Source organism: Hippoglossus hippoglossus, chromosome 9, assembly GCF_009819705.1.
Source record: "Hippoglossus hippoglossus isolate fHipHip1 chromosome 9, fHipHip1.pri, whole genome shotgun sequence".
In the NCBI taxonomy this organism is placed as follows: Eukaryota; Metazoa; Chordata; class Actinopteri; order Pleuronectiformes; family Pleuronectidae; genus Hippoglossus; species Hippoglossus hippoglossus.
In genome coordinates, this window is record NC_047159.1 from 11,801,166 (window position 1) to 11,826,136 (window position 24,971).

The 24,971-nt window shown below is 40.2% G+C and overlaps 1 protein-coding gene across 3 annotated transcripts; it reads left to right on the plus strand.

Annotated features, from left to right (window-relative positions):
• On the plus strand, window positions 1-24,897 carry LOC117768306 (pikachurin). 3 transcript variants are annotated; one of them, XM_034596542.1, is made up of 26 exons: window positions 1-677; window positions 5,997-6,106; window positions 7,388-7,474; window positions 8,234-8,260; window positions 8,479-8,596; window positions 8,705-8,840; window positions 11,640-11,806; window positions 14,660-14,728; window positions 15,725-15,843; window positions 15,998-16,245; window positions 17,287-17,474; window positions 17,572-17,672; window positions 17,758-17,858; window positions 17,991-18,135; window positions 18,506-18,695; window positions 19,156-19,281; window positions 19,724-19,967; window positions 20,062-20,173; window positions 20,731-20,847; window positions 20,944-21,124; window positions 21,556-21,579; window positions 21,797-21,875; window positions 22,085-22,228; window positions 22,745-22,828; window positions 23,509-23,612; window positions 23,713-24,897. In XM_034596542.1, the coding sequence occupies exons 1-26, from the start codon at window positions 572-574 to the stop codon at window positions 23,862-23,864; spliced, it is 3,279 nt and encodes a 1,092-aa protein (XP_034452433.1). In that variant the 5' UTR covers window positions 1-571; the 3' UTR covers window positions 23,865-24,897. The 3 variants fall into 3 exon arrangements, with proteins under 3 accessions (XP_034452433.1, XP_034452434.1, XP_034452435.1); XM_034596543.1 differs by lacking the exon at window positions 21,556-21,579; XM_034596544.1 differs by lacking the exon at window positions 14,660-14,728 and having other exon boundaries at window positions 15,731-15,843.
• The last annotated feature ends 74 nt before the right edge of the window (window positions 24,898-24,971 follow it).

The following is a 24,971-nucleotide window of genomic DNA, read 5'->3' on the forward strand; positions in this document are numbered from 1 at the left end:
CTCCAGCAGCTCCACTGCTCCTGCGTCAAGCCATGCTCTCCATCTGTGTCCAGTGCCGGGATTAGACGCTCATTATCCTCTTAGCTCTAAATGGCCCCACGTTCCTGCACTTCGCTGTCCACCTCAGCTGCTGTCTAAGACGCAGAAACCGTAGCGTGACAACGAAAGCGAGATTCGTGCGTAAAAAAAATGACGGTGCCCACCGTTCAGTTGCGTTAGTCGTTGCGCATTACGCGCGGATCGTCGGGACAACCCCTCGCCGTCGTGTGTCAGCGCCGGGGGAGCAGTGTCTGTCTGTCCGTGCGTTAACGTGTCCAACCCACTGATCTTTTGCAGACCGTAATCTCATCAGTGTCACGCCGTAGCTGCCCTTTCCTCTCGGGCACTTCTTGCCCGCCCCGAGGTTGCTGTTTGCGGTCAAATATTTGGATGAAAGACCGGCTTTTCTAACAGTGATAACTTTTTGTTTTTGAACAGCAAAGGAATCAGTTCCATTGACAGTTCCAGGCGCGTTTGAATGTGTTGTAAAATGAACATTTGACCGTTGTTAAACTTTCGATCTGAAGAAGACATGGAGTCTACATGTAAAGAAAGGAATCTTCTTTACTTACTTCTCTTCGCAATATGCACAGCCAGCGTTTGCCTTTGTGCTAGAAGATCCAATGTTCGGAGAGCTGGTAAGTTCAACTAAAGCCAGATAATAGAATGTAGAATAGTATTAATTATAATCAATGAACATTTGAAATCTATGTTGAAACTTGTGTGTGTGTATCTTTATGTGTTAATGAAATCTTTTTCTTGTTTTTAAAACTTCCCATTTGAATTATTAGATGAAACATAAAATTGCAACAACATTTCACAATAAAACTGATATTATTTGTGACTTTTACCAACTTCTTAAGTGTTACTTTCTAACAATTAAGGCTAATTGTCAACACAAAAGTTATTTTTCTATAACAAAACACATCATGCATCATGTTACTTTGACCATTTCCACCTCAATGATGAGCATCACTACACTGCATCTTAGCCATAGTAAGCAAACAGCATTTATTCATCTAAGCTGTAGTTGAAACACTTGATATCTGGCATTTTTGAACTAGGACTTATGACTTAAAGGACAAGGAAATGATTAATACTTTGTGACATTTAAAAAGAGCTTTTATTTCCATATTTATTTCCTGCGTATTGTTAAAGAATTTTAAGACAATTTAAGCCAACAGTCCTCCCATCCTCAAACTTTCCAACATGTTCCTTTTGGCAGAAAACCTCTGTTGATTCTGTCATTTCCACAGAGTCTTTTCTTCCTCTACCCCTCTGCATCCTTCCCTGTCTCTATATCTCTTTGTTATCTTCTGAACACTTCTTTGTCTTCCCAGTTTCTTTCCCTCCTCTCTTTCTTTACTCTCCGTTTTCTCTTGCTGTCACTCTCGCTCTCTGACTGTCTGATATAATTCTCCCTCCCTCACTCTTTTTGGACCTACAGGCCATTCACAAGCAGACTATTACGTCTGTCTGTCAGCACAGAAAACTCACTGCAGTCGAGACTGCCACACCGAGCACGGCTTCAGTTCTGTCTCCATGACTGCCAGTGACATTTGTGTGTTTTTTATTTTTTATTGTTTGTTTGGAGGTATTTCTGCCTCATTCTGAGGGAGGAGGGGAATGTAAACAGGGTAGGACATCTCAATGAAACATCAGATAACAAAACTGGTTTAAATGGAAGATGGTCCTACTTTTTTCATTTTACACTTATAATAATGTCCTGTATATCTTATCTAGAAGTTTCTAACGAATGACAAAATGCCTTTTACATTATCTTCTCCCATCGCCTCACACTCAATACACACAACTTTATTAGGTGAAAGCGTTGGAATGAAGAGGCAATGAAAATGTAACAACAGATTATCCTTTCAGATGCAGTGTTTGTGTGTTATTCCCAAAGCCGTGCTGGAGAGCAGTGCAACAGCACGCGTCTTTGTGCTGATTCAATTTCGGATGACTCAGACCTGGAAAGAGCAGCACTTCTCGATGGCGGAGATTTAGAATCAGACTGATAGAATACGTGGCCTGTTCACAAACAACCAGATATTTGAATTTGAGACTGGATTATTGTTGAGATCAAGTGAGAACAAGGGTTTGTATAAATGTGGCAGAAGCAATGAAATATCAACAGAAACCAGTATAATGAAAAAAACAAAAGGCTTTATATTTACACAGCCAATAAGTAATGACGAATTAAAGTATGACAACGATTGTTAGATGTATTGCGGAATTGTTAGAAGTGTTTATTCTATAGTTCGTCTATAAGGGAGCACGCTGACAAGTTTAAGTGGAAATGCAAAATGTCCCTATCAGTACATATCTCATTTCTTTAAGTTATTTGCATGATTAATTAAAATACAAATTAAAATGTCACATACAGATATTGGTCTCCAATATCAAGTATTAGTTGAGTTATTATTTGAACAGTGCTTCCACGTTAGATTTAAAGAGTATAATTGGTAGTTTTAAAATGATATCTTTATTTTTCCATTTCTTCACCACATTACCTTATCTGTCATAAAGACGCCACATGTTTTGTCCATTTAGAAAAGGCCTATGTGTAGGATTTGACATATGAGATGTTCCTGCTGCCTGATGCTTTATCAATAGTGTGCTTTTTCACGGCATTATGGGCTTTTTGGTCCCACTGAACAGTGATCTTTAGTGTACAGTGACATGATAAGCAACTCAAGTTGACAAATGTCAGGACCTCAAAGCCTGAGTGCGGAGAGACCTGACCTCATCTGTCTCAAGGGAGCTGTAAATGTGGAGCTTCTGGTTCTTTGTGGTTTCCCAAGTAGAAGCTGCGGTCATATTGGCAGTTGTTGATGTATTGATGAGTCTTTGTTCTGACCCTCACCTATGTTCACACAGGGTGGTGAATATCACTAGATTCAGTCTCCTGGTCAGTGTGAGATGTAGCACCGACCAGAATTGAGCAACTAATCTTTCCTTCAATATGAATCGAGTTTACACTGGTACGTTCTGCCTCGGGACACTAGTCCGACAGGACAAAAGCTGTCCCCTTCTCCTGGTCGACAGCCTTTATCTGTTATCAAACCAACTGTCAATCATACATATCAAAGCAGTAAATCTTTTAATAGGGTTACAAAATCAGGTTGTGACCGAAAAAAATCCAGTTTTTCCCCTCAGGGCTTACCGTAGTTGTGAATATCGCTGCTGAGACCATTTGGTGCTAGCAACCCGTGTGGTCTATGTTCTTGGCGGCTTGCTGTCTCTCGACACTGCTCATACGTGCCAAAGTGAAAGAACACCAAAGAGACATTAGAGGTGGGGGAAGAGGAAACACAACGCATCACCATGCCGACACTTCATATTGATGTGACAAGCACTCTAAATTTAGATATCCACAACTGTTACATATGTAGACGTCCAAACTTCCTGCTGAAGCTGAAATAACCTTGATACATGTGCTACCATCTTACACTTTCAACACAATTGTGATCGTGGAGTAGAGCCTCGGTATCGAGGTCCAGTCAATACAACCGTGAGTCAGTCTTAGCTTTCAATTGTGATATTTCACCCTGTTTTTATAGCATCGCATAGATATTTAAAATCAAACATTCTGAGAAAATGAACACTTGAACGTACATCAGTGAGTTCAAAGAGTCTTTCTGAATGACATCTTACCAACTGGTTTGTAAGGTTGTGTTATTCTACCTTCACAATTCCTATGTTGTCCAGTTCTTCCAAAATAACAAATTCTAATATCTTATTTTTATTTCAAAAAAGTATCCGAATGACCAACTACAGGCTAGTGCCAATCAAATGAAGCCGTTAGCTCAAGAACAGCTTCATTAACCACAGCAAGAGGCCCCCAGAGGAGGCACCAGGATCGATACCCAATCTCTTACCGACCTCACATAATCCACCAGGTCCAGGGGTTTATGTTAAGCTTATCAGGTTTCATATTGATTACAGATAACAATTTAACTCCAGGCTTTTGACTATTAAAATTTGTACCCACACATATCTTGCACTACTGTAAGTTGCTGTATGTTGAAGTCCATAGAATATGATTTGAAGAAGCCCCCCTCTCCTTCTAGCCGCAATAATTCTGTGAGTTCTCACCCGTAGGCTCGCTGGGCCACTCCCCTGGGGAGACATGGATGATCAGGGAATTCAGCTGACATATTGAATTATCTGCTCCGATGGAAGAACAGGGAGAAGGGCACGAGACAGGAGGAGGGATGTCAACAGGAGAGGAGTGAGGAGGACAGCACAGGAGCGAGGCCGGCTTATTGAATCCGGGAGTCACAAGAAATAAAGAGGAGAGGGAAAAAAAAAAAAAGTGGAAAAGAGTAGTGCAGGAGCTACATGACATTTCAGATCTCTGAGTTCTGCTCTTCTATATGTAGTTGTGTGTGATATCTCCATGTCAGTGTAAACCAGTGATGTCCTTTTGTCACTTAGAGAAATAACTCATCACCAATATTTGGCTTTTGAACTAAACTTACTGCAAATCTCTGATTAATATAACTATTAACATCAAATTAAATTGCAGATAACCTACATATATTTAAGGTCGTAAGAAAATCTACTCTTAAATCTCATATTAAGTAATTATATAAATAAGTGTAATTTAAAATACACAATCGTTTTGAAGAGCTTTTTAATGGTCTGAATGTAGCAATCATCCACATGTGTACCTATTATGACATAAAGTGTATGTCTATGAGGCTCTGAGGGCTCTTGCGGGCTCATGCTTCTCCATTAATGCATATTTCAGGGGCACCGATGTCATTTCTCTTTCTTGCTTCCATAAGAGCCTCCTGAAGGATTTTCAGACCTGGGCTCAGCGCTGGAATACAATCTCCTCAAGTGCCACAGAATCAGCCCGGTTTTGATCACTCGCACCATGAAAATAATGACATCTGAAGTCAGAGTTAGTTGATATTATGAACCAGTGCATGAGGCTAAAGGTTATGTCATCTCAAGTGGTTTCTTGTTTGCCCCTTTAGAGAGACTCCGGTGAAATACAGTGTAGGTTTATGTTCAAAATATGATTGGTTATTTTTGCTAGATTCTTCAACAGGTTTACCTTTATTAAACCTACATAAACACTTTTTTGGACACTGGATAAAAGCTGGAATCACAAAATCAACATAGCGTCAATGTTAGCTGTTAGTTAAACAGCTGTGGATAAACGATAGCATTCAACAAAGGTGGCACACGCCAATTACATAAATTACCCACTGTCTATTACATTTAGTAATATACATAAAATCCATGTGATTAGTTTGAGCATATTTGTGGTAGTACCCGTGTTCATCAAATATAAATCTATAAATACATTCTTAAAATACGAGTTGTCAATAATTAGACATAGAAACATTTGGTACTTCCATGCAACAGCAGTCTCCTCACAGACTGTGGAGTCTTTATCAAGCGATGAGAGGAGAGGTGACCAGCGCGATGGAGGGTTTGGTGTTAAAGCAAAACCAAAAGAATCTGTTTGGCAACATCTCAGCTTTAACCAGAATTCCAAAAGGGAAAGATGATCAAATTAATCCACAAATATATGTCAGGTGAAGTGACATCAGGAAGTAACACTTCTATCTCTCTCTATATGGAGTATATCTCTATACTGTAGCTTCCCTTCATTTAACCTATGTCATGTTTCTGGCCACCTGGTGAATGAGAAACCGATATTTGCCCTAATTTTAGCTCCGTTTTGGTCTCCTCCACCAGGTCCGGAGGGAAATACCTGACGGGCTTAGCAGCTAAATCCTTCGCTCCATGCAGAGCTTATTTTGAAAAGAGCTGACTGCTGTCATTTTGCCTGTTTCAATATAAACTAAAGCCAATACATCAAATTAAAAAGTTTAAAAAACGCTGCCTGATCACTATGACACTTGCATGTTTCCTATTGTACATCGCTTGTTCCTTCCTTGATCTCCTGACAAATTCTTTCTGTTTGTATGAACCAGATCGTCTGAGTCCTCCATTGGACATCCAGCTGGAGACAATCAACTGCACAGCCTTCAGTGTACGATGGAAGATGCCCCGGCGACACGTGAGCACCATCACTGGATACAAGGTATTATCCCAAGTTGGGATTTTACATGAATTAATGATTCAGTGAAAATTATGAGCATCTGAGACTGAGCAATCATCACTCACCACCTATAACCTTTAATATGACATTAATGCCAGTGAACAAAATGGTCTATGGTGGAGGTTTAACCCACAATTTAATTCCAACATAGGTATATATATTATATAGCCATTTCCGTGTTTCTTGAAAGGTCTCATATAAATCGAGAGAATTTTTTCCCCCCGGAAAAATTCAAAGAAATCGCTTCAAAACTTTAAAAAAAGATAAGTAGCTGGCTAAAAGGCATGTCACTCCATGTTGCTTTTAAGACCTCTCCTTCATAGAAAGGAGGCTAAACGGGTAAACCATCACATTTTCTGAAGGAATGTTCATTTCCCTCTGCGAGCCACCGGTGTAGGTGGTGCCCATATTTGTTCTGCTTTTAAAGTGCTCTTCAAACTCAAAGTCCAGGAAGTAGACCTTGAGGGCTAGATTGGCATTTTGAAATTTCTGGTGTTTTGATGTAACCTTTTCATGGCCAAATCTGGGCTTTTTTTTCATAGGCAACCTAGTCTGGGACTCAAACCCTTGTTGTGTTTCACCCTTAGCGAGCTGCACTTACCTACAAATACTAATGTTCCAAGACAGTATTTTATTTGATTACATTTTTTTATTTGATAGTTGGCTGTGGTAGTTTTTACATTTCATTGTGCGATAAGTGGAGTGGAATTAACTTTCTTCTTTTTTCATTCTGACACATTTGATTTATTTATACCCAGAGATGTAACCCAAAATTACAACCCAGTTCCTTCCTTCCTTCCTTCCTTCCTTCCTTCCTTCCTTCCTTCCTTCCTTCCTTCCTTCCTCCATCCTTCCCTCCATCCTTCCCTCCAGTGTTGTTTTGAGTCAACCATTAACAAAGTGTATATCAAGTGTGGGTTTTATGTGTGTGTGTGTGAGTGTGTGTGTGATGCTTTTGACCATATGTCTACACTAAGAGGATTAGTCAGCTACCTAGCTTCCCCACGACTCACAGATAAACGTGCGTTCATTTAGCCCGTCACTCTGGAAGTTCATTAAAAAATATGTTTCCTCACAGTATTTCCTCCTGATGACGCCGTGTTTAGACAGTGACTGAAGGAAAGGAGAAGGTTCCTTGAGCCAACGAAACAGATTCAACAGTTATGGATACATATCAAAGCCAACACTGCCAAAAAAGCGGCAATGATTTTACTGGAACAAAAAGAATCTGATAAGTGTTTGTATGTGTGGATATGTTTTTAGGTCTTCTACAATGAGATAAGGAACGGAAATCCATCGGATTCAGCATCTTTGATGGAGGTGCCTCTCAGCTTGGACATGCTGACCACTGTGAGTGAATATAGAGGCTTTTAACTGTGCTTTTCTCTGGATGACACGTCCACATGAATAGTGAACCTGCTTTGAAATTTAAGAAAACTCTAATGTGCCTCTAACATCCAGTTTGGACAGTGAGGGAAATTTCAGCTGTTATAGTCAAGAAAATCCTTTGCAGTGCTGATTTATCAGAACCTCAGAAGCAATATTTCCTTGAAAAAAACGAACGTAAAATAACATTTAGTAGATTTAGGCCATATTCTTAATGTTTCTTATTGGCAACAAATCCAATGAAAAGACCAAAACCAACAATGATGTTATAGCAAGATTTGTGTGTGTATCTAAAGCCTGATTCGTTATATTCCTCTGTTCCATAGATCTCTGTTGTCCAAAAAGTATTGAATCATATTGCTTTGGTTGACATGTTGCCTTTTTATGACAAAAATAATCACCGCAATTCATTTTAAGTTCATCCCACATTCAGCACATGCACTATCCTTACGTCTTTTAGTTACATGTTTCTAATTACTTCTATACAAGGTAATGGGTGATTGATTTTGTTAATGGAATTTGTTCACATAATATAACATAATAGCTGGATGCTTAACTTTTAATATTTGATCAATATTTATATTATATTTTGTTTACAATATCCTTAATATCTCAGTTTCAATAAAAACTCACTGACCACATCTGACCTGAGATGTAAGTTATGACCACATCTGTGCTGTGCTGCTAAAACATTGAAAAACCTCTGCTCTTTTTTTCTCAAAGGGCCAATTTGATGGACAGGCCAGTTTTGTAAGTATCATTTAAACATTTTCAGTGAAGTTGACCCTGTCACTGTTTTCATATATCACAGTAAACATTTTCTAGATAGATTTGACATACCTTCCACTTCCAGTATGTTTATTTTATCATATTTCTTTTTCTTCCTGTCTTCCTTGATTTGTTCTTGCTTGTTTTTCCTTGTCTATCTGAATCTCTTCTCCGATTCCTCCATATTAATGGACTTCTAGGACGTGGACATCGGTAACCTGAAGGTGAACGCTAAGTACAGAGTCAGTGTTGGAGCGTACGGCTGGGCCGGGGAGGGCAGACCCAGCATGCCCAGAGACATCAGCACCGCCTCACATGGTAAGAATATGTGAGTAGTAGGAATCCATTATACAAATGATGCTATTATTACTACCACAGTTTCATTAATAACCTGTCAATGAATATAATTTATCTCAACCCCGTTAGAAATGTGCATGCGCCCGTCTCCCCCTACTCAGCCTGTTGTCATGGCTGTATCTGACACGGAGCTGGCGTTGTCATGGCAGCAAGGAGAGAGTGAAGGAAGCGCACCTGTCCTTCACTTCCTGGTGGCTTACATCAGGTCAGTTAAAAATTATTAATCAACCTTCAGAAAAACAAATTAATGAAGCCTCATCAAACTCATCGGCACCGTGTTTATGTCGGTGCACAGACACACACACACACTCACAGGGACATATATTTGATCATACACTATCCACAACATACAAAAGTTAAAACCATTTAAAACCTGAAGTGGTCACGTCATGGAGTAAAACGCCTGGAGTGAGAAGCCGTGTTCCATTGATCGGTTTGCGAGGAAAAGTAAAAAAGCTGATTGGTTTTGTCTGCTTCCTGTTCATCCTTTTAATTGATAAGCTTTCTGAAAGAGGGCAATTTGAGAGCTTTTCCCCTCAACACTGGTCTAATGATAAACATGATCACAACTCAGATCACTTGATGGGTCCATTATCAACAGCAAGGGCCAGGCCCCAAATTATAGTCAAGATTTCAAGACTTCTAAAGTAAATGTTAAGAAATTACAAAGATGATGCACAAGACTTTAGATGTAATGGTACGGCCATTGAAATAATGGTATCTCAAAGCAATACTTTGAGATTCATTTTCTCGCTGAGCGTTCGATAAGAAGATCAATACCACTCCCAGGCCTGTGAGGTAAATGTGCAGCTGGAACCAGCAGCGGGCGGAAGCAGCTCCCCTGGTTCAGACTGAAGGCAACAGAATCCACCCACCAGCACCTCTGAAGCTCAGTGATTAAACTCCAGCTCTCATTAGTTGAAGCTCTACGCAGAGTGAAATATAAAAATAGGACGGGATGATATGGCTCACAATAATGTTAAGATATCATCTTATCAATACATATTGGACTTTTGTTATATTCCTAATGCTGAAAGATTTCCTGCACTAATTATAAATATTGTTCTATTTTCCAGCCCTTTATGTAAAAACAATAAGTTGTGGTTTTAAACTAGAATTAACATGCGAATCTGTGAGCTTTAGAGATGCTGGTAGGCCTGAAAACCAGGTTAACAGAGCTGAGTGACTCCCTGGTTGTTAAACAGGTGTGAAATTGATTTTGATCTTTTAATTTTCCAAAGTGCTGAACTGTTTGTTCAGTTGCAGAATATGAGTCAGGCTTTTTAACCATTAACAACATAATAATGGTTTGAATTTAATAGGAACTGTGGAATTCAACAGGAGACGCATATATTCTATATAGATATGATAGCTAATGGATTTTTAATTTCTGAGCACAATACGGAAGAGTGCTTTATTGACACAACATAATCAAACAGTATGAAGCATCACACTAAGAGACTTAAACTAAACTTTTGTTCTGCTTCTATCTGAGTTTATTTATATATATTTAGATAGCTGCACATTTAGCCTATACCTAAACAGACTCTCTGCAACCTCCCATTGTTACATTTCTGCAATACAGAATCCACAGCTCTCTTTTACAGAGAATTCCGTGAGGTCCTTGCTGGTCTGTTCAGTGTCACTGTGTGTATTTTGACACGAGGGTCAGTTGGGACATAAGACAGAAAGAACGCCAGTCTCTGTCTGGTCATGTCCAGCCTCAAACACATCAACACTTCACACACACAATCCTCCAATGTCTCAACAAGTCCTCAGGCTGCGACGTCGAGGAAGTTGAGGTCAGAAATAATTGGCCCGGAGTCATCTAATGATTTGATAAAATTGGTAGATTGAATTTTAAAATGCTGCCACAATTTTGTCTTTTTTAAGAACAAAAAAGATGTAATAATAAGATAATAATAATAATAAAAGAAAACAAGCATTAAAAACAAAGTACTATTGCCTTCATGGTGTAAAGTTAACACCCTGTGACTGAGGAAGGAGAGAGAGGCAGAGGCAGAGGGACACTGTCACTTACTACGGCAGAGCAGACAGGAATAAGTGTCTGTTTTTGCTTGTGGGGGCATTTTCCACACAAAAGAGCCATCTCATCGGCAGATCTTTCTCCTCTCACATCAAAAGAGGTCCTGCTGAAGAGAGACATTGAGCAGTGACGAAGACGACTCTATTCAGCGGATAGCTGTGGCTGCAGGCGGCCGGATTCAGCACACAAACACAGCAGCTGGAGATGATATCCCCCAAAAATATAAGTTTAGGAGTTCATAATTTCTAGTTTTTGCTTTACTTATTTAGCAAAATGCTTTCAGGCTTAAAGGGCCCCAAAAATAGTAACACAGAGAAAACTAAAACTTATCAGTTAATTGCTTGTTTTGTTTTGTTTGAAGTTATCAGTATTTTTATGTGAATTATTCAGAGCTACAACTTTGAGTAATTGTTTCCTCTGCAATCAGTTCCCTGCACATGTTCAGTTCCATGGAACAGCGGGAGGAACAAAACATCCATCCTTAACAAAAACATCTCATCATCCTCAATACAATTATTTTGAAGATGTTTCTTTCTTGTGATTTTGGCGGAACGAATCAACTAAAAACCACCAATGTAGAAAACATAAAATTTAAAACATAGCAACTCTTAGATTCTGTAGGTTTTTACAATTTTAAGTTGAGACCTTTTTAGACCTCACAAAGACGGTATGGAATGACATTTAAGTCAATTACAACAGATATGAAGGAATATGGAAGACAAATTATATTATTACCCTTAAAATGCCACGTTATCTATCAAACTACAAACAGTGAGAGTAGGTATCAGTTCCATTTTCGCTGACACAAAACAACACAAACAAAGCATTTCCCCTAAAAAGAAAACTTATTTCAAAACCTCGACGGACGCAGCATTGAATGAACTTGAAGTTATTTACATGTATAATGATCCATTTTATTTTGTTTTTGTATTTTGATGCATGCCCTTTTCTCCTCAGGCCAGAAATGGACACGGAGTGGACATATATTCGTGAGCCCATTGAGACTAACTCGATGGTTCTGAAGGGGTTAATACCGGAGACGGAGTACCAGTTTGTTGTCAGGGCCGTCAACGTGCATGGACTTAGCCCACCCAGCAGCATCAACAGCCCCGTGCGCACTCTAGGTAAGAAAATGCTTTGTTTTGTGATGAGAGCTTCGTCTCAGGCCCCTCGTTAGTCTGGTTTCCATCACATCTGAAAAACAAAGTTTACTTTAAGCAATACACCCACTCAGATCTAAACAGAGCAGCATTACAAAAATATCCAGAAGGAAATCACAATAAAACATTTACCCTGTTCAACCACAATGTATAAACCCGAGTGTTACTGTGGAGACAGCCACTTCCTTTTTCCCCCAACATGAAGAAGAGAAGTTTTAAACTGTGTCAAAGTTTCTATCGAACTTTCTCTCAGTCAGAGCGGAGGCAGCAGCCGTAACGAAGAAACACAGACACAAACTACCGACAGTTATTTTATCTTTTTGTTTGCCTCTTTGTTTGCATCCTATTATTTCCCTTTAATTTTGAACTTTTGAACTTGTATTTCACCTTGTAACTGTGTTTTGAAAGGTGCTATTAAAATAGAGTTTATATTTATTATTATATTACTAATATACTTTTTTCTATCAACATATTTTGTACCTACCTAAATGAAAACATGAGGCTGATTATTTTCAGTTTGGAACTGAAGCATATTTTTGCTATTATAAAGGTGTCATGACAGAGCAAAGCAAGGGAACTTTATCTTAATAGCACCATTCAAACGTGGCAATTAGAGTGTTTTACAGAGGAATAGAAATGTCTGTGCAAGGTTCACAAAACCTCTTCAAATCATAGTGTGAAGATCATGTTGACATCCAAGTAAAACATGAATGAGCATGAATAAGATAAACACTACAGAGTTCTAACTCATACAAACTGTGCACAGTTGGACAGTTGGTCTCTCAGTGTTCGCTTGAATGTAGGACAGCGGCTGTTAGTGTGGCAGTGGGTTTTCTGGCTGTTGCTCTGGATTGACGGAGATACAGAGCAACAGAGTCATTTACTTTATTATTTTGATGTAGTCAGCTGCTGGTGGTGTGTGGGGGAGGGGGACGGTCAGGACTGATTGATATTAAAACACACACACACACAGGTGTATTACACAGACACAAAAACATGCAGTATTAGCGATGTCATAATGGATTGAGGGCCATGATATTCAATCGGCGTGCATACAGATTTGTGTGTGTGTGTGTGTGTACTCATTTCCATCATCGCTTTGGGACCTTTTCCTGCATAAACATTGACATGTCAGGACCAGTAGACCTCATGGGGACCGAAGCTTGGACCTAATGAGGCAAAACATCATTGGTGTGTGTGTGTATGATTGTTTTGCATATCAGGTTTTAGCAGTGTGACAATATATGATTATTTTAAGTTAACCGTCATTTTACAGAAACACATTCAGGCCACACTGCTTCAGACGCTACGTTACCTGATGTCTCAGAGAGAGACAGAAGCTCAGCTAGAAAGTCGGACAGGGGGAGAGGTAATATGAAAGAAGCTGAGAATAATCATTGAAAGTTTCATGAAACAAGATAAATCGAGCGAGTCAGAGAGACCCAGGGAGACAGACGGACAGAAACCAAGAGATAGAGGAGCGTGGTTTCTCAGCAGGGGATAAAAGCGGGTTACGTTCGAGTCTCATCAGACAGGATTAAGGACAGGATGCCAGACCCCTTCTCTGCCCATCCACACCCCTGATGAATGCACACACACACACACACGCACAGACACACTTACACACACACACACACAGACACACACTACTTGCATGCAGGCACACAATGCACCGCTTCTTGAGTGAACAGCGGGGGTGGGTGTTGAATGACTGACTGACATACTTTTCTTGTTGTTGCTCTCTGTGAGAGCATGTGTGTGTGTGTGTGTGTGTGTGTGTGTGTGTGTGTGTGTGCATGTGTGCGTGTGTGTGTGTGTGTGTGTTTCTTCTAAGAAACAGTGTGGTATGGATTGAGGGGGATTGTTACACAACAGTAGATTAGTTTGTGGGGGGATTCTTTTCTTCTTCTTTTTGGGCGACCCCCGCCTCCCTGTATGCTAGCACTTAGTACTCAGGATTTAATGTTATTAGGCAGCACAAATTAGCACTTTAAATCGTGGCATCAATTTAATATTAAAGGTCAAATTTCCACAAGATATTTGATAAAAGAAATGTGTATAGGTAGATATCACTTTACATCATTGCATGATACTGTAGAATTAAGATAGATAAGGAGGTGGAGTGGTGAGGAGACAGAAGGGAGGGGATGCTGTTATGTAAGATAAGATTATGCGTCCTGAGGATAAGGTGAATGGGCAGAGAGGTGTTACATTGAACATGTACATTGTTTTGTGTCGAATTCTTAAACATCTTAGACTTAGAGAAAATATATCATTACATCAATGAGAAATATACAACAATGTGTACTATACATATTATATGACATTGTGCAAAAACTACTAAATGTATAACAACACAATGAGGTAAGGAGGACTCTGGGTTTAGTGAAAGCAGCTGAATTAAAATGTAGCCTATTATATTTTTACTACATTAATCCTTATGATTAGTGTGGACACTGTGAAAAATACACTAATAACTAATAGAGCCTGACTGATATATTTGTTGGCCAATAATTGTGGCAGATATGAGCCTTGCACAGACATATCTGTATAGGCTCATGTTTGCCAAAGACATAACAAGTCTTAAACTTAAATCTTAAATTTAAACATAACACATTTTTACAGAGTTAACAATGCAGAAAAGATGTGTGTTCCTGTTTACATTTGACATAAAAAAAATATTCTCTTTTATTCAAAATAATATATAATAATGTTTACATTTAAACTGTAAAATATCAAGTTTATGTTGAAAACATGAGTTTTAGCAGTTGGTTTCAGTCGTATTCACTGTCTGGCTTTGTCTTTGTACACAATGAGCTTCCTATGGCGGAGGTCTGTACAGAGGAGACACCTTTCAGTATGTGGTGCAGCAGCCTGGGTTCAGGCGAACAGGAAGACTCCCAGGTAGACTCACAGGCCTTCATCACAGCAGACATGTTGACTATTGTCAGCGTAGCACAGGCCCAGGAGTTCCTGGTAACTGCTGTAGTCAAGAGTCCCACTCATTATCTACACTGGCATGTCAAAATGTCTCCTGTGAAAAAGACCTATTGAGGAACTGTGTTATTATTGTCTAATGTATCATCATCATCATCATCATCATAAAGTATGGTCACATTTGCCCCTCCATCATCATTCGTTATAAGAAAACATTTACCCAAGAGTCCGCCATTGTTCTTCAACACCTACTTCAGTGACTCAGTCATTATTGCTTGTTGTCTAGGTCACATACAACGTCGCCATTATTCAACTGGGACCGAAATATCATTGTGATACATGGATGGTGATAATTGCAAATGGAGGAAAAAGTCCAAACCTGGATACCGATGGTCTCGTAGTATTTGTGTGAAATCAAAGATGTGTCTTACCATTGAGGATCAGTGTTTGCCCGCCAGTTGCCACTTAAACAGATAATCCGGTAAAAAACGGAAAAGAAATTGAAAATTAGGACATATTTGATGAGGTGGATACAAGTGCTCGGCTTTGACAGAGCAACCACAATGTCTTTAATTCAATTCAATATAACTTTCTTTGTACAGCGCCAAATCACAACATCCAGGCACTTTACATCGTGAGGTTAACAGTTTATGACAGCTGTTAATGTTGTGATAGTCTTGAGCTCTGCAGAAGATACTTACCTGGTCTATGGTCCTAAAAACTGAATTCACTGGTTTATCCATGCTGCAAAAACAATATGAACTAAATTTGGACTTTACAGTACGTTTGCACTGTCACTTGTTTTCTAATGGTGTCATTCTCTGACCTGCATTAACTGTTTTTAACTCATGACTTGTATATGAACATCCAGCCATTTCAACGTCACCACTCGTGTCCTTTCACAGTTTGTAATAATAGCCATGTAATAACCACCTCTGTCATTCTTAACAGGTGCGTCAGACGTTGGCAGTGGTGATTATGGCCGGTACATCACAGATCCCGGGAACAAAGATGACGATGGCTTTGACGTAGATGACTCTGATTACGACATCTTTATCGAGGAGGTGGGTCTTTACGGGCGGGATGGTAATAATTGAAATTTCAAGTTTATTTTGGCTCTCAAAGAAGTCATAGTAGCTGCTGACCACACACACTGACACACATAACACAAAAAATACTCCTATTTATCTTATTCTTTCATTTCTTTACTCCCCTTAGTTAAAGCCATTCCCAGATATGGATGCAGACAACAGGAAATCCCAGCTCCGCTCACGCTCTGGTACGCCATCTGGTCGAAACGTTGTTTACCGTATGAACACCATCGCTCCTCCCAACGTTACCGCCCCACCAGTTTCCACCACCGCCGCACCAGTTTTCCCAGACTTCACAGATCTGATCTTCTACACCACCTCAGAGCCCAGTACCACCCTCGACACCACAACCACTGCCCCACTGACCACCACCAGGTAAGATGTACCCCACAAGTCTCTGGCTTTCCCTTTGTAAGCTTTACTTTGCTGGTGACGTACAGTTAATGGTAATGGGCATCAGTAACTGGAGAAGGTGATGCCTTCCATAAGCAAAGTTGAACATTATAGGTGTTTGCAGATAGAGACAAACAGGTTTATCAAGAAGTTCTTTTTTATCTTAACAAATACACGTCTTGTTGGTTTTCCTCTGGCTCCTTGATTGCTAGATTGCTGACTCTTCCGGCTTTCTACAAAAGGCCATCCACATTTTCTTTTTCATGCTCTTTCACTTAATTATATGATGAGGATGATGATTTTCTGCAGTGAAATATCACATCAATTTGAGCTGTCAGTCTGCCTGACTGTGATGTACATCATGTCATTAACAGGGGCAAATAGAAGCTTGCCTACTTTGCCATCGCTCATTTGGGTGAATATGTAGCTTTTTGCCACGTTTTTCTTTCCTGAGGTAGAAAAGGTACGTGTATAAATACAATGAACGTGTTATTAACTTAACCACTGAGATTGAACACAAAGGCACTACTGAGGATAATTTTTTGAGTGGATATTTTCCCCATTCAAAAAAAACCTTCCATCCACATCAAGTTCCTTTTACAAAATGTCCCTTTCCAGACGGAAGAGCATTACTACAAATGCTCAAACAAGCATGCTGGGCCAGTAGGTGGCGATAATGTCTACATTAACGGTCCAAGTAATATCTGCTGCGGCAGACGCCAGGAAACGCCGGTAGTGTAGTGCAGCAATGTTAAATTTAGCTGCAAATTTTGATATAGATGCTAGCAGTGGTAACCAAACGTAGAGCAACCGGTATATAGCCGCCATTTTTGTAGTTTTTGGCACATTTTCAACAGTGGGCATGTTTGAAGTAAGCTGTGACGTCACTGTTTCCCATTAACCCGAATTTTGAAAATCTGCTCTTTGCAAGGAGTTTGTAATAATAAAAAATAAAATGCCATCTGCGTGTTGATGAGAGGCCCAAATGCATTCTCCTTATCTTCTTGTTTGAATCCACCTTAGCATCACGTTGCCGACCACCACCACCATACCGACCATGTCCCCTTGGAAGGGTGACGTGCCCCGTGTGTACGACCTGACCTGCGATGACACTGTGTGCCCCCCCGACAGCTTCTGTCTCAGTGATTATGACAGTGGAGGTTCTCGCTGCCACTGTAACCTCGGACGAAGAGGAGACGCTTGCTCTGAGGGTGAGGGAATTTCAGTTGAGTTGAAAAAAATGTTTTGCACCTATTTCTATCAGCTCATAAATATATTATGATTGTATCTTTTGTTCTTTTTCTTCAGTGGTGTCAGTGAACTTTCCCCGGTTCCATGGCTACTCTCACATCACCTTTGAACCCTTAAAAAACTCTTACCAGACCTTTCAGATCACTTTGGAGTTCAAGGTAAGATAGTGTGCTGCTTTTACACAATTATGTTCAACTTGACAGTGGTGAAACATGTATTTGAAACCGCGTGTGTGTGGTGCAGGCAGACTCCGAGGATGGCTTGCTGCTGTACTGCGGAGAGAACGAACAGGGCAGAGGAGACTTTACCTCTTTGGCCTTGGTACGAGGCAAACTTCACTACAGGTGAGGAGGAGAGTGACTCACATCTTGTAGCCAAGGAAAAGGAAAGAAACACTTCAGTGTAATGTGAGCTTGCATTTAGATCACATCTTACCACTCGAAGGGCTTGATTGCCTTTGATTTTTGTGTGTACAGGTTTAACTGTGGCACCGGAGCAGCCCAGATAATCAGTGAGAGTCGTATTGTTGTTAGTCAGTGGCACACGGTCACTGTGTTCAGAGACGGCATGAGCGGCTGGCTCCGTATGGACAACGACACCCCAATATCTGGACGCTCACAGGTAACAATAACACATACAGAAAATATACTATCAAATGTTTCATGTTCGGTAAGTTGTCGGATATATAAACAGTAGTCTGTGGTAGATAATGCAAAGCGTGCATTGCATTAAATTATCTTATAAGTGAGCTAAACAATACTGGTATTTCTATAAATGTTGTATAAGTTTAAATATTGATTTAGAGATCATTACATTCTGATTACTAATGAACCAATATTGATGAGGTTCCCCTCTCCTGTTAGTGTTTATAACAACAAAGGATATGTTATCTATTACTCACAATTGGCTTTCCAGGGATCAGATCATCAGAAGTACTGAGGAGTGTGTTTACAGTACTAAAGGGTGCTGTGTGTTTCTCTTGCTGTTTCAGGGCCAGTACACAAAGATCACTTTCCGCTCCCCGCTGTATTTGGGGGGATCCCCGAGTGCTTATTGGCTGGTCAGGGCGACGGGGACCAATCGTGGCTTTGTCGGCTGCATTCAGAGCCTGAGCATCAACAACAAGGCCACAGACATCAGGCCGTGGCCTCTGGGTCGAGCTCTGAGTGGAGCTGATATAAGTGAGTGTTGTTTGTCTTTGGCTGCTGCCAGTGGCGTGGAGTTCTTATCCATATTACTCATAGTGCGCTGGTTCTCTTAGGTTTTTGTGTTCAGTTGGGTAGTTTAATAATTGTTTTAAAGGCTCTGTTATAATGATTTACAATTTGCACCAAGGGCATTTTTAAATAATCTGCCGATGCCTGCCCCCCCCCCCCCCCCCCCCCCCCCCAATGTCTACCTAAAATGACAGAAACCACATTTAGGAAACTTTATTTTGACATGCACTTTTTTTTCTTTGGTCCATGTCCCATGCCACTAACATGGCAGAGGCAGGGTATAATCCTACGCTACAGCTTTGGGCCTCATTTTGTGGGGATCTATCAAGTCGTCCATCTTTTTATACAGTCATTGGTATAGATATAGACAGATAAATGCTGAGTCTGCCCTAATCACTCTCATCCCCTTCCTGCTCTGCACCAGGTGAGTGCAGCGACAGCGTGTGTGACCTGGTCAGCTGCACTAACGGCGGCGTCTGCTTCGCAAACCGCGCTGACGGCTACATCTGCCTGTGCCCACTCGGCTTCAGGGGAGCACTTTGTGAAGAGAGTGAGTCAACTCCGGTTTCCCTTTTTGTCAAACCTACACACAGAACAGACATTTGTCTTGTTTACAGACGGATTGTAGCGTCAAATGCAGTAAGTGAAGTCCCTGTGGTTGGATCTTACCCAGTGGCAGTCATAAACTGTCACACAGACCTTTTTAAGGTAATTGCTGAAGAGTTAAGTGCTATATAAAGAAAATTGGTTGAGATGAGGATTATTATTTCTTATATCGAGGCGCTGAAGGACTAATTAAATGTCAAACCAGCTTTTCGAAAATATAACCTTCCACTTTCTTTTTATCCTCCCCATGTCTTTTCTTGCATTTTCTTCTTCTCTCATCAACTTCTCCTCCTCTTCATTCTTAATCTTTTTTAATACAATATGGCTCACATCCTTTTTACCCTCCCGCCTGTTGTTTTCTTTTGTCCTCTTGTCAAACTCATCAGGTTTTTCACTGTCCTCGCCACTCTTCAATGAGACGGTGTTTTCGTACGTTGTCATCCCCTGGCCCCAATCCTCTCAGAGTTATCTGTCCTTCACGGAGTTCGAGATCACGTTCCGACCATCGATGCCGGACGGGATGCTGCTGTACAGTGATGACGCAGGCAGCGGAGACTTCCTGGCTATAAACATGGTGGACCGATACGTGGAGTTCAGATTTGACTGCGGCTCTGGAGGAGCAGTCATAAGGTGCTGGACAGATCTCCTACTTTTCTATTGTGCATTCTACATTCTTATTCCTTAACTAGATGTTTCAAACTGAATGTGATGACCTGTGCTACAGGAGTGAGGAGCAGATCAGTCTGGACACATGGCATGAGCTGAGGGTGTCTCGCACAGCGAAGAGTGGTATCCTTCAGGTGGACAGCCAGAGGCCAAGGGAAGGAATTGCTGAGGTATTTAGCCTCTATACCTGTTGCATAAAGCTGGTTTGTGTTATTTTTCACCACAAGAGGGCAGAAAATCTTAAGATAACCTCTGCAATGGAGGACTCACACACTAGTATTTGCAGATGGCTGTTTACTAACACTTATAGAAGAAGCAAAGCAATATGGGTGTACCACTGAAGTCACCTTGTGAATGTGTAATATTTAATTGTCATGTAGCCCTGGTTTGGTTTGGCCCTCTGACTCCAGAGATAAATATCAGGCTGATTCAATTTCAAAAACATCATTTCAGTTATTAAACCAAATGAAGTAACCTCACAGAATAAAAAGCAGTTTTTACATCAAATTCAAATGACTTATAAAGGTAAAAATCAACCTCTGTTACATGTGATTTGTTTTTTCCAGCATCTTATACAAGTTTAAAGTACCCAAGGAGTGTGAATTATATAAATGTATTATATTGGCAAACCCTCACCTGAATTGCACAAATATTCATTAATATAATGATTTATATGGCATAACTAGATTATTTATGAACAGTTGTGATAATTATTTTTTCTCTTCAGGGAGCTTTTACTCAGATCAACTGCAGCTCCCCTCTCTTTATTGGAGGAGTTCCAGAATATGATAAAACCAAGAGGACGGCAGGTGTAATCAAGCCCTTCTCTGGAATCATTCAGAAGGTAGTGTTATGTATAATCCATAAATATTTTATCTCCGACAAGAGTCTTTTGGAGTTTTTACACCATGTCTCACTTCATCTTAATCTTCCTCCCCAGCTGATACTCAATGATCGAACCATCCCGATAACAACTGCTACTGCTGGTGGTGTTAACGTAGCGAATTCTGCACACCCCTGTGTGGAAAGTCCCTGTGCCAACGGAGGAACCTGCAGACCGAAGTGGGATGGATACGAGTGTGACTGCCCCTTAGGCTACGATGGCAGGCACTGCCAGAAAGGTCAGTTGCACAAGGGAACACAATCATTCCTATATGAATTTTAAGCAGGTTATTTAATCAATTATGTTTTATAGACCAGCACATCCCAAAGGTTGATGGGACTGTATTCATTCATAGAGCATTTCACAGTTCATTGCATTGGGACTAGAGAACAGCAAAAATCGAATCAGGTTATTCATAACAGTGAGAGTTACCATGTGCTTTAATGAGTGGAATAAACTGTCTTTTTTAGAAACTATTTTAGAGAAATTAATGTTTTTGTTTGTGCAGAATTTATGGCTTTAACAATGTGAGGAAATCTTTCCTCTTCTCGTGGATTAAATGACTTTTCTCTCCATTATCATGTAATTTCATGTGAAATACTCCATTGGACGTTGTAATCCCTTAAACCTATTTATGCCTTCTGTGTTTTTAATGCTTTCACTGAACAGAGTGTGGGAATTACTGTTTGAACAGTAAGTTTTCTTGGATGAATTTAATAAAAAGAATAAATAAACCACAGAATCATCTTAACTTTTGACATTATCTTTGAGAATATGTGTATTTCCCTCTGTATTCATTCATACTGTAGTTCGTGTTGTTGCTTAGCTGTAGCCAGTAGATGATAACATGACATGATGATGCTGCCACCTTGTGATGGTATGAAGTACATGCAGTGTTTTCTCTGCACAGCTGTGACTGAAGCCATTGAGATCCCACAGTTCATTGGGCGGAGTTACCTGACTTACGATAACAGAGATATCCTTAAAAGGTCAGTTTTACAACCTTTACTAAATAAAACTGACAAACCTGGTGTCTTTTACAGTAGATAGGTTCTAATTTGAAATCTTGAAAAATAAACTTTCTATCACTACACACTAATGATGAGTAATGTTTCTTACAGCCGCAGTAAAGGTGTTCATGCTGTAATCTAACTTACCGGCTTGTATTTGTTCACATGTAAACTTTTCTTCTTTTCAGGGCCTCGGGATCCAGGACCAACCTTTTCATTCGTTTTAAGAGCACAGTCCAGGACGGCCTGTTGATGTGGCGAGGAGACAGTCCAATGAGACCCAACAGTGACTTCCTGTCTATGGGGCTTCAGGACGGTGCTCTAATCTTCAGGTATTTGTTTAATAACTACTCATAATTACTAGTACAGGAGAGTATTTGGGCTAAACATAAGAGAAAATATATAATATCCATTTTGAGAATAAAGTCCAATAAGAAAAGAAATATATTTTTTTAATTCTGTGAGATCGGTAACGTCAAGGTTAAGAATAAAGGAATACGATTTATATTATTAATGTGTTACAGCTGTTCGATATTTCATCTTCATTCTAAAAATACAATTTCAACCTTTTTCTTCACATTTTGACTTCATTCTCGAGATGCAAAAATTTAAAATCCTCCCCTGACTTACTTCAACGTGATATTTGACATTTTAACTGTATTCTTGAAATGAACAGTGAATAAAAAAGCTGGGGGAAAAGGGGCAGACACTGGTCCCACCAAAGTGGAGAGGGGAACAAAAGCACTCAAAGTCAGAGTGGATAAAACCAGTTAAAGAACCAGGATTCATCTATGCAGCATCATAAACTCCAGTGTAACCAGCTAAACTCTTTGTATATGTTGTTCCAGTTATAACCTGGGCAGTGGTGCAGCTAACATCGTTGTCAACGGGACCTTTACCGATGGGAAGTGGCACCGAGTCAAAGCTGTGAGGTAAGCTCTAAAAAATGAATGAAGAAATCCCATCAAATGTTTCTCTTTCGTTGTGATCATTAAAACTACAGACATTGTTTAGGTCTATCTATCCAATTGGGTCAAGGCATTTCTGGTCTCTGACCGCTGATAGCGCCCCATAGAAATAAAAAATGAAAGGGTTTCCACACCCTTTCACCAACTGGTCTGATGATGCCACAGAACTCTGACATGATGTTATAGATTGATATGGACATTTAAACATCAAACACATATGGAGCAATATTAGCATTTTTAGACGTAGCAATTAGAGAAGTGAAAAAAGCAACAAAAAAATCATAGACTTGAAGGATGTTCGAATTCTCTGCAGAGCTGAGGGAAACCGAGTTTAGTTATAATTACTTGTGCTTTCCTCCCAATGATGAACCCCTTGCACCTCCCAGATAGTAATTTGATCAGTAATTTGATCTGCACTAATCCATAAAAGTATTGATTGGTGCGGCTTGAAGGAAAGGTTATTTGGTAATCTTCTGCAGAGGCATGTTAATAGTCTGTCCACATGGAAATTGAAAAACCCAAGGACAAATTTAATTCCTTTAATTACTTGGTGAAAGCAGAAAAGGTAATCACTGTAAAAAAAGACTGAACTGTTTCTCAGGTTTACAAATGGGTTTCATCTTCACCATCACTTCTCTCCTCAGGGACGGCCAGTCAGGGAAACTGACAGTCGATGACTACGGAGCGAAGACGGGGAGGTCACCCGGCAAGATGAGACAACTCAACATCAACGGACCCTTATATGTTGGTGGGTGAAGCTCAAGATATTGTCACACGATGTTTTCACCTGTGCTTCTGTGTGTTCTCTTCCCTCTAATGTCTGTTGTCTCTGTGTTCTCCTTCTGAAGGTGGCATGAAGGAAATAGCTCTGCACACAAACAGACAGTACATGGGCGGCTTGGTGGGCTGCGTGTCCCACTTCACCCTCTCCACCGATTATCACTTAGCGCTGGTGGAGGATGCTGCCGACGGCAAGAACATCAACACCTGCTCTAACTAGAAAATAGCCCCGGCAGACGAAAAAGTCCCTCTCCAGCGCAACACGTCCATCAGCTGATTCGTCTTCTTCAAACTCTGCCAGCACCAAACGAGTGAAAACAATATACATTTTTTGGATAAACCCCCCCAAATAGACTTATAGTGGAAAAACAGCTATGCTACTTTGAGTCACAAGAGCCATTTAAGTGGCTGATGTGTGCAAAGTTTCCAAACCGACGTTTCGCTTTAGCATTAACAACTTGATGAATTGCTCTAAAAACCAGTTTGGACACTTGACAGCAGCACAAAAATAACAACAACCAGAGGATATTACAAAGCACAAGTACTCTGTGAAAGGAGAGATATTTCTTAGCGTGTGTAATGTGGGTCTTTGAAAAACCTTTTGAAGGACATTTTTCATGGGATGATTCCAATACTTACCTTCTTTTTTCTTTTCTTTTCACTGTAAATCCTTATTTGATTGCTGGAAGAACCAAGAGATTCAAGGGATCAAGAGTCATCACAAGTTTTCCATGAACCCGACCTAGAGCAGCGAGCAGAGATAAACTGCTTTGTAGAGGATTTTGGTTTTGGCCCTAGAGGATTTCTTTTGTTTTTGTTGTGCATTTGTGTTCTTGTTCGTGATGTATTATCAGTCTGTAGACGACCATTTTCTAAAGTCTTGATTGATGTCAGGTTTTTAAAGGTTGCTAGTTTTGGAGGAGGGGGTGTGTATCAGCTGCACAACAGTTGTTTCTTTTTACTTTCTTTTAGTTGACGTGCTGCTTTTTTTGGAACTCTCAGATGCTAGTCACATGGAAGTCTGGTGTTGACACGGTGAAGCAGCCAAAATCCTGGAGAACGTGTGCGTGACACAAGTCTGCTGCTGGTATTTGATAGAAAACCGCAGCACCGTGGACACTGAGCTTTGTATCTCTTGTTTTCACACCAGAGGAAACAGATCATTGCTCGTCTTTGAACATTTCAATGCCTCAGTGCAAGATTGTCTGTTTATTGCTATCCCATGCCTAAGTTTTACCCTTTAAAAGGGTCTGTCTGCACAGGGCCCATCCGTACAGTGTATTTTATGAATATTTATAGTAAGAAAATTGCTAGTTTCACTTGTTTA

Excerpts from the sequence above, each read along its gene's own strand:
- LOC117768306 (XM_034596542.1), top strand. The coding sequence starts at position 572 with ATGGAGTCTACATGTAAAGAAAGGAATCTTCTTTACTTACTTCTCTTC. Across the intron at positions 6,107-7,387 it reads GCACCATCACTGGATACAAG|GTCTTCTACAATGAGATAAG; the intron begins GTATTATCCCAA and ends ATATGTTTTTAG. Across the intron at positions 21,125-21,555 it reads TGGCAGGCACTGCCAGAAAG|AGTGTGGGAATTACTGTTTG; the intron begins GTCAGTTGCACA and ends TTCACTGAACAG.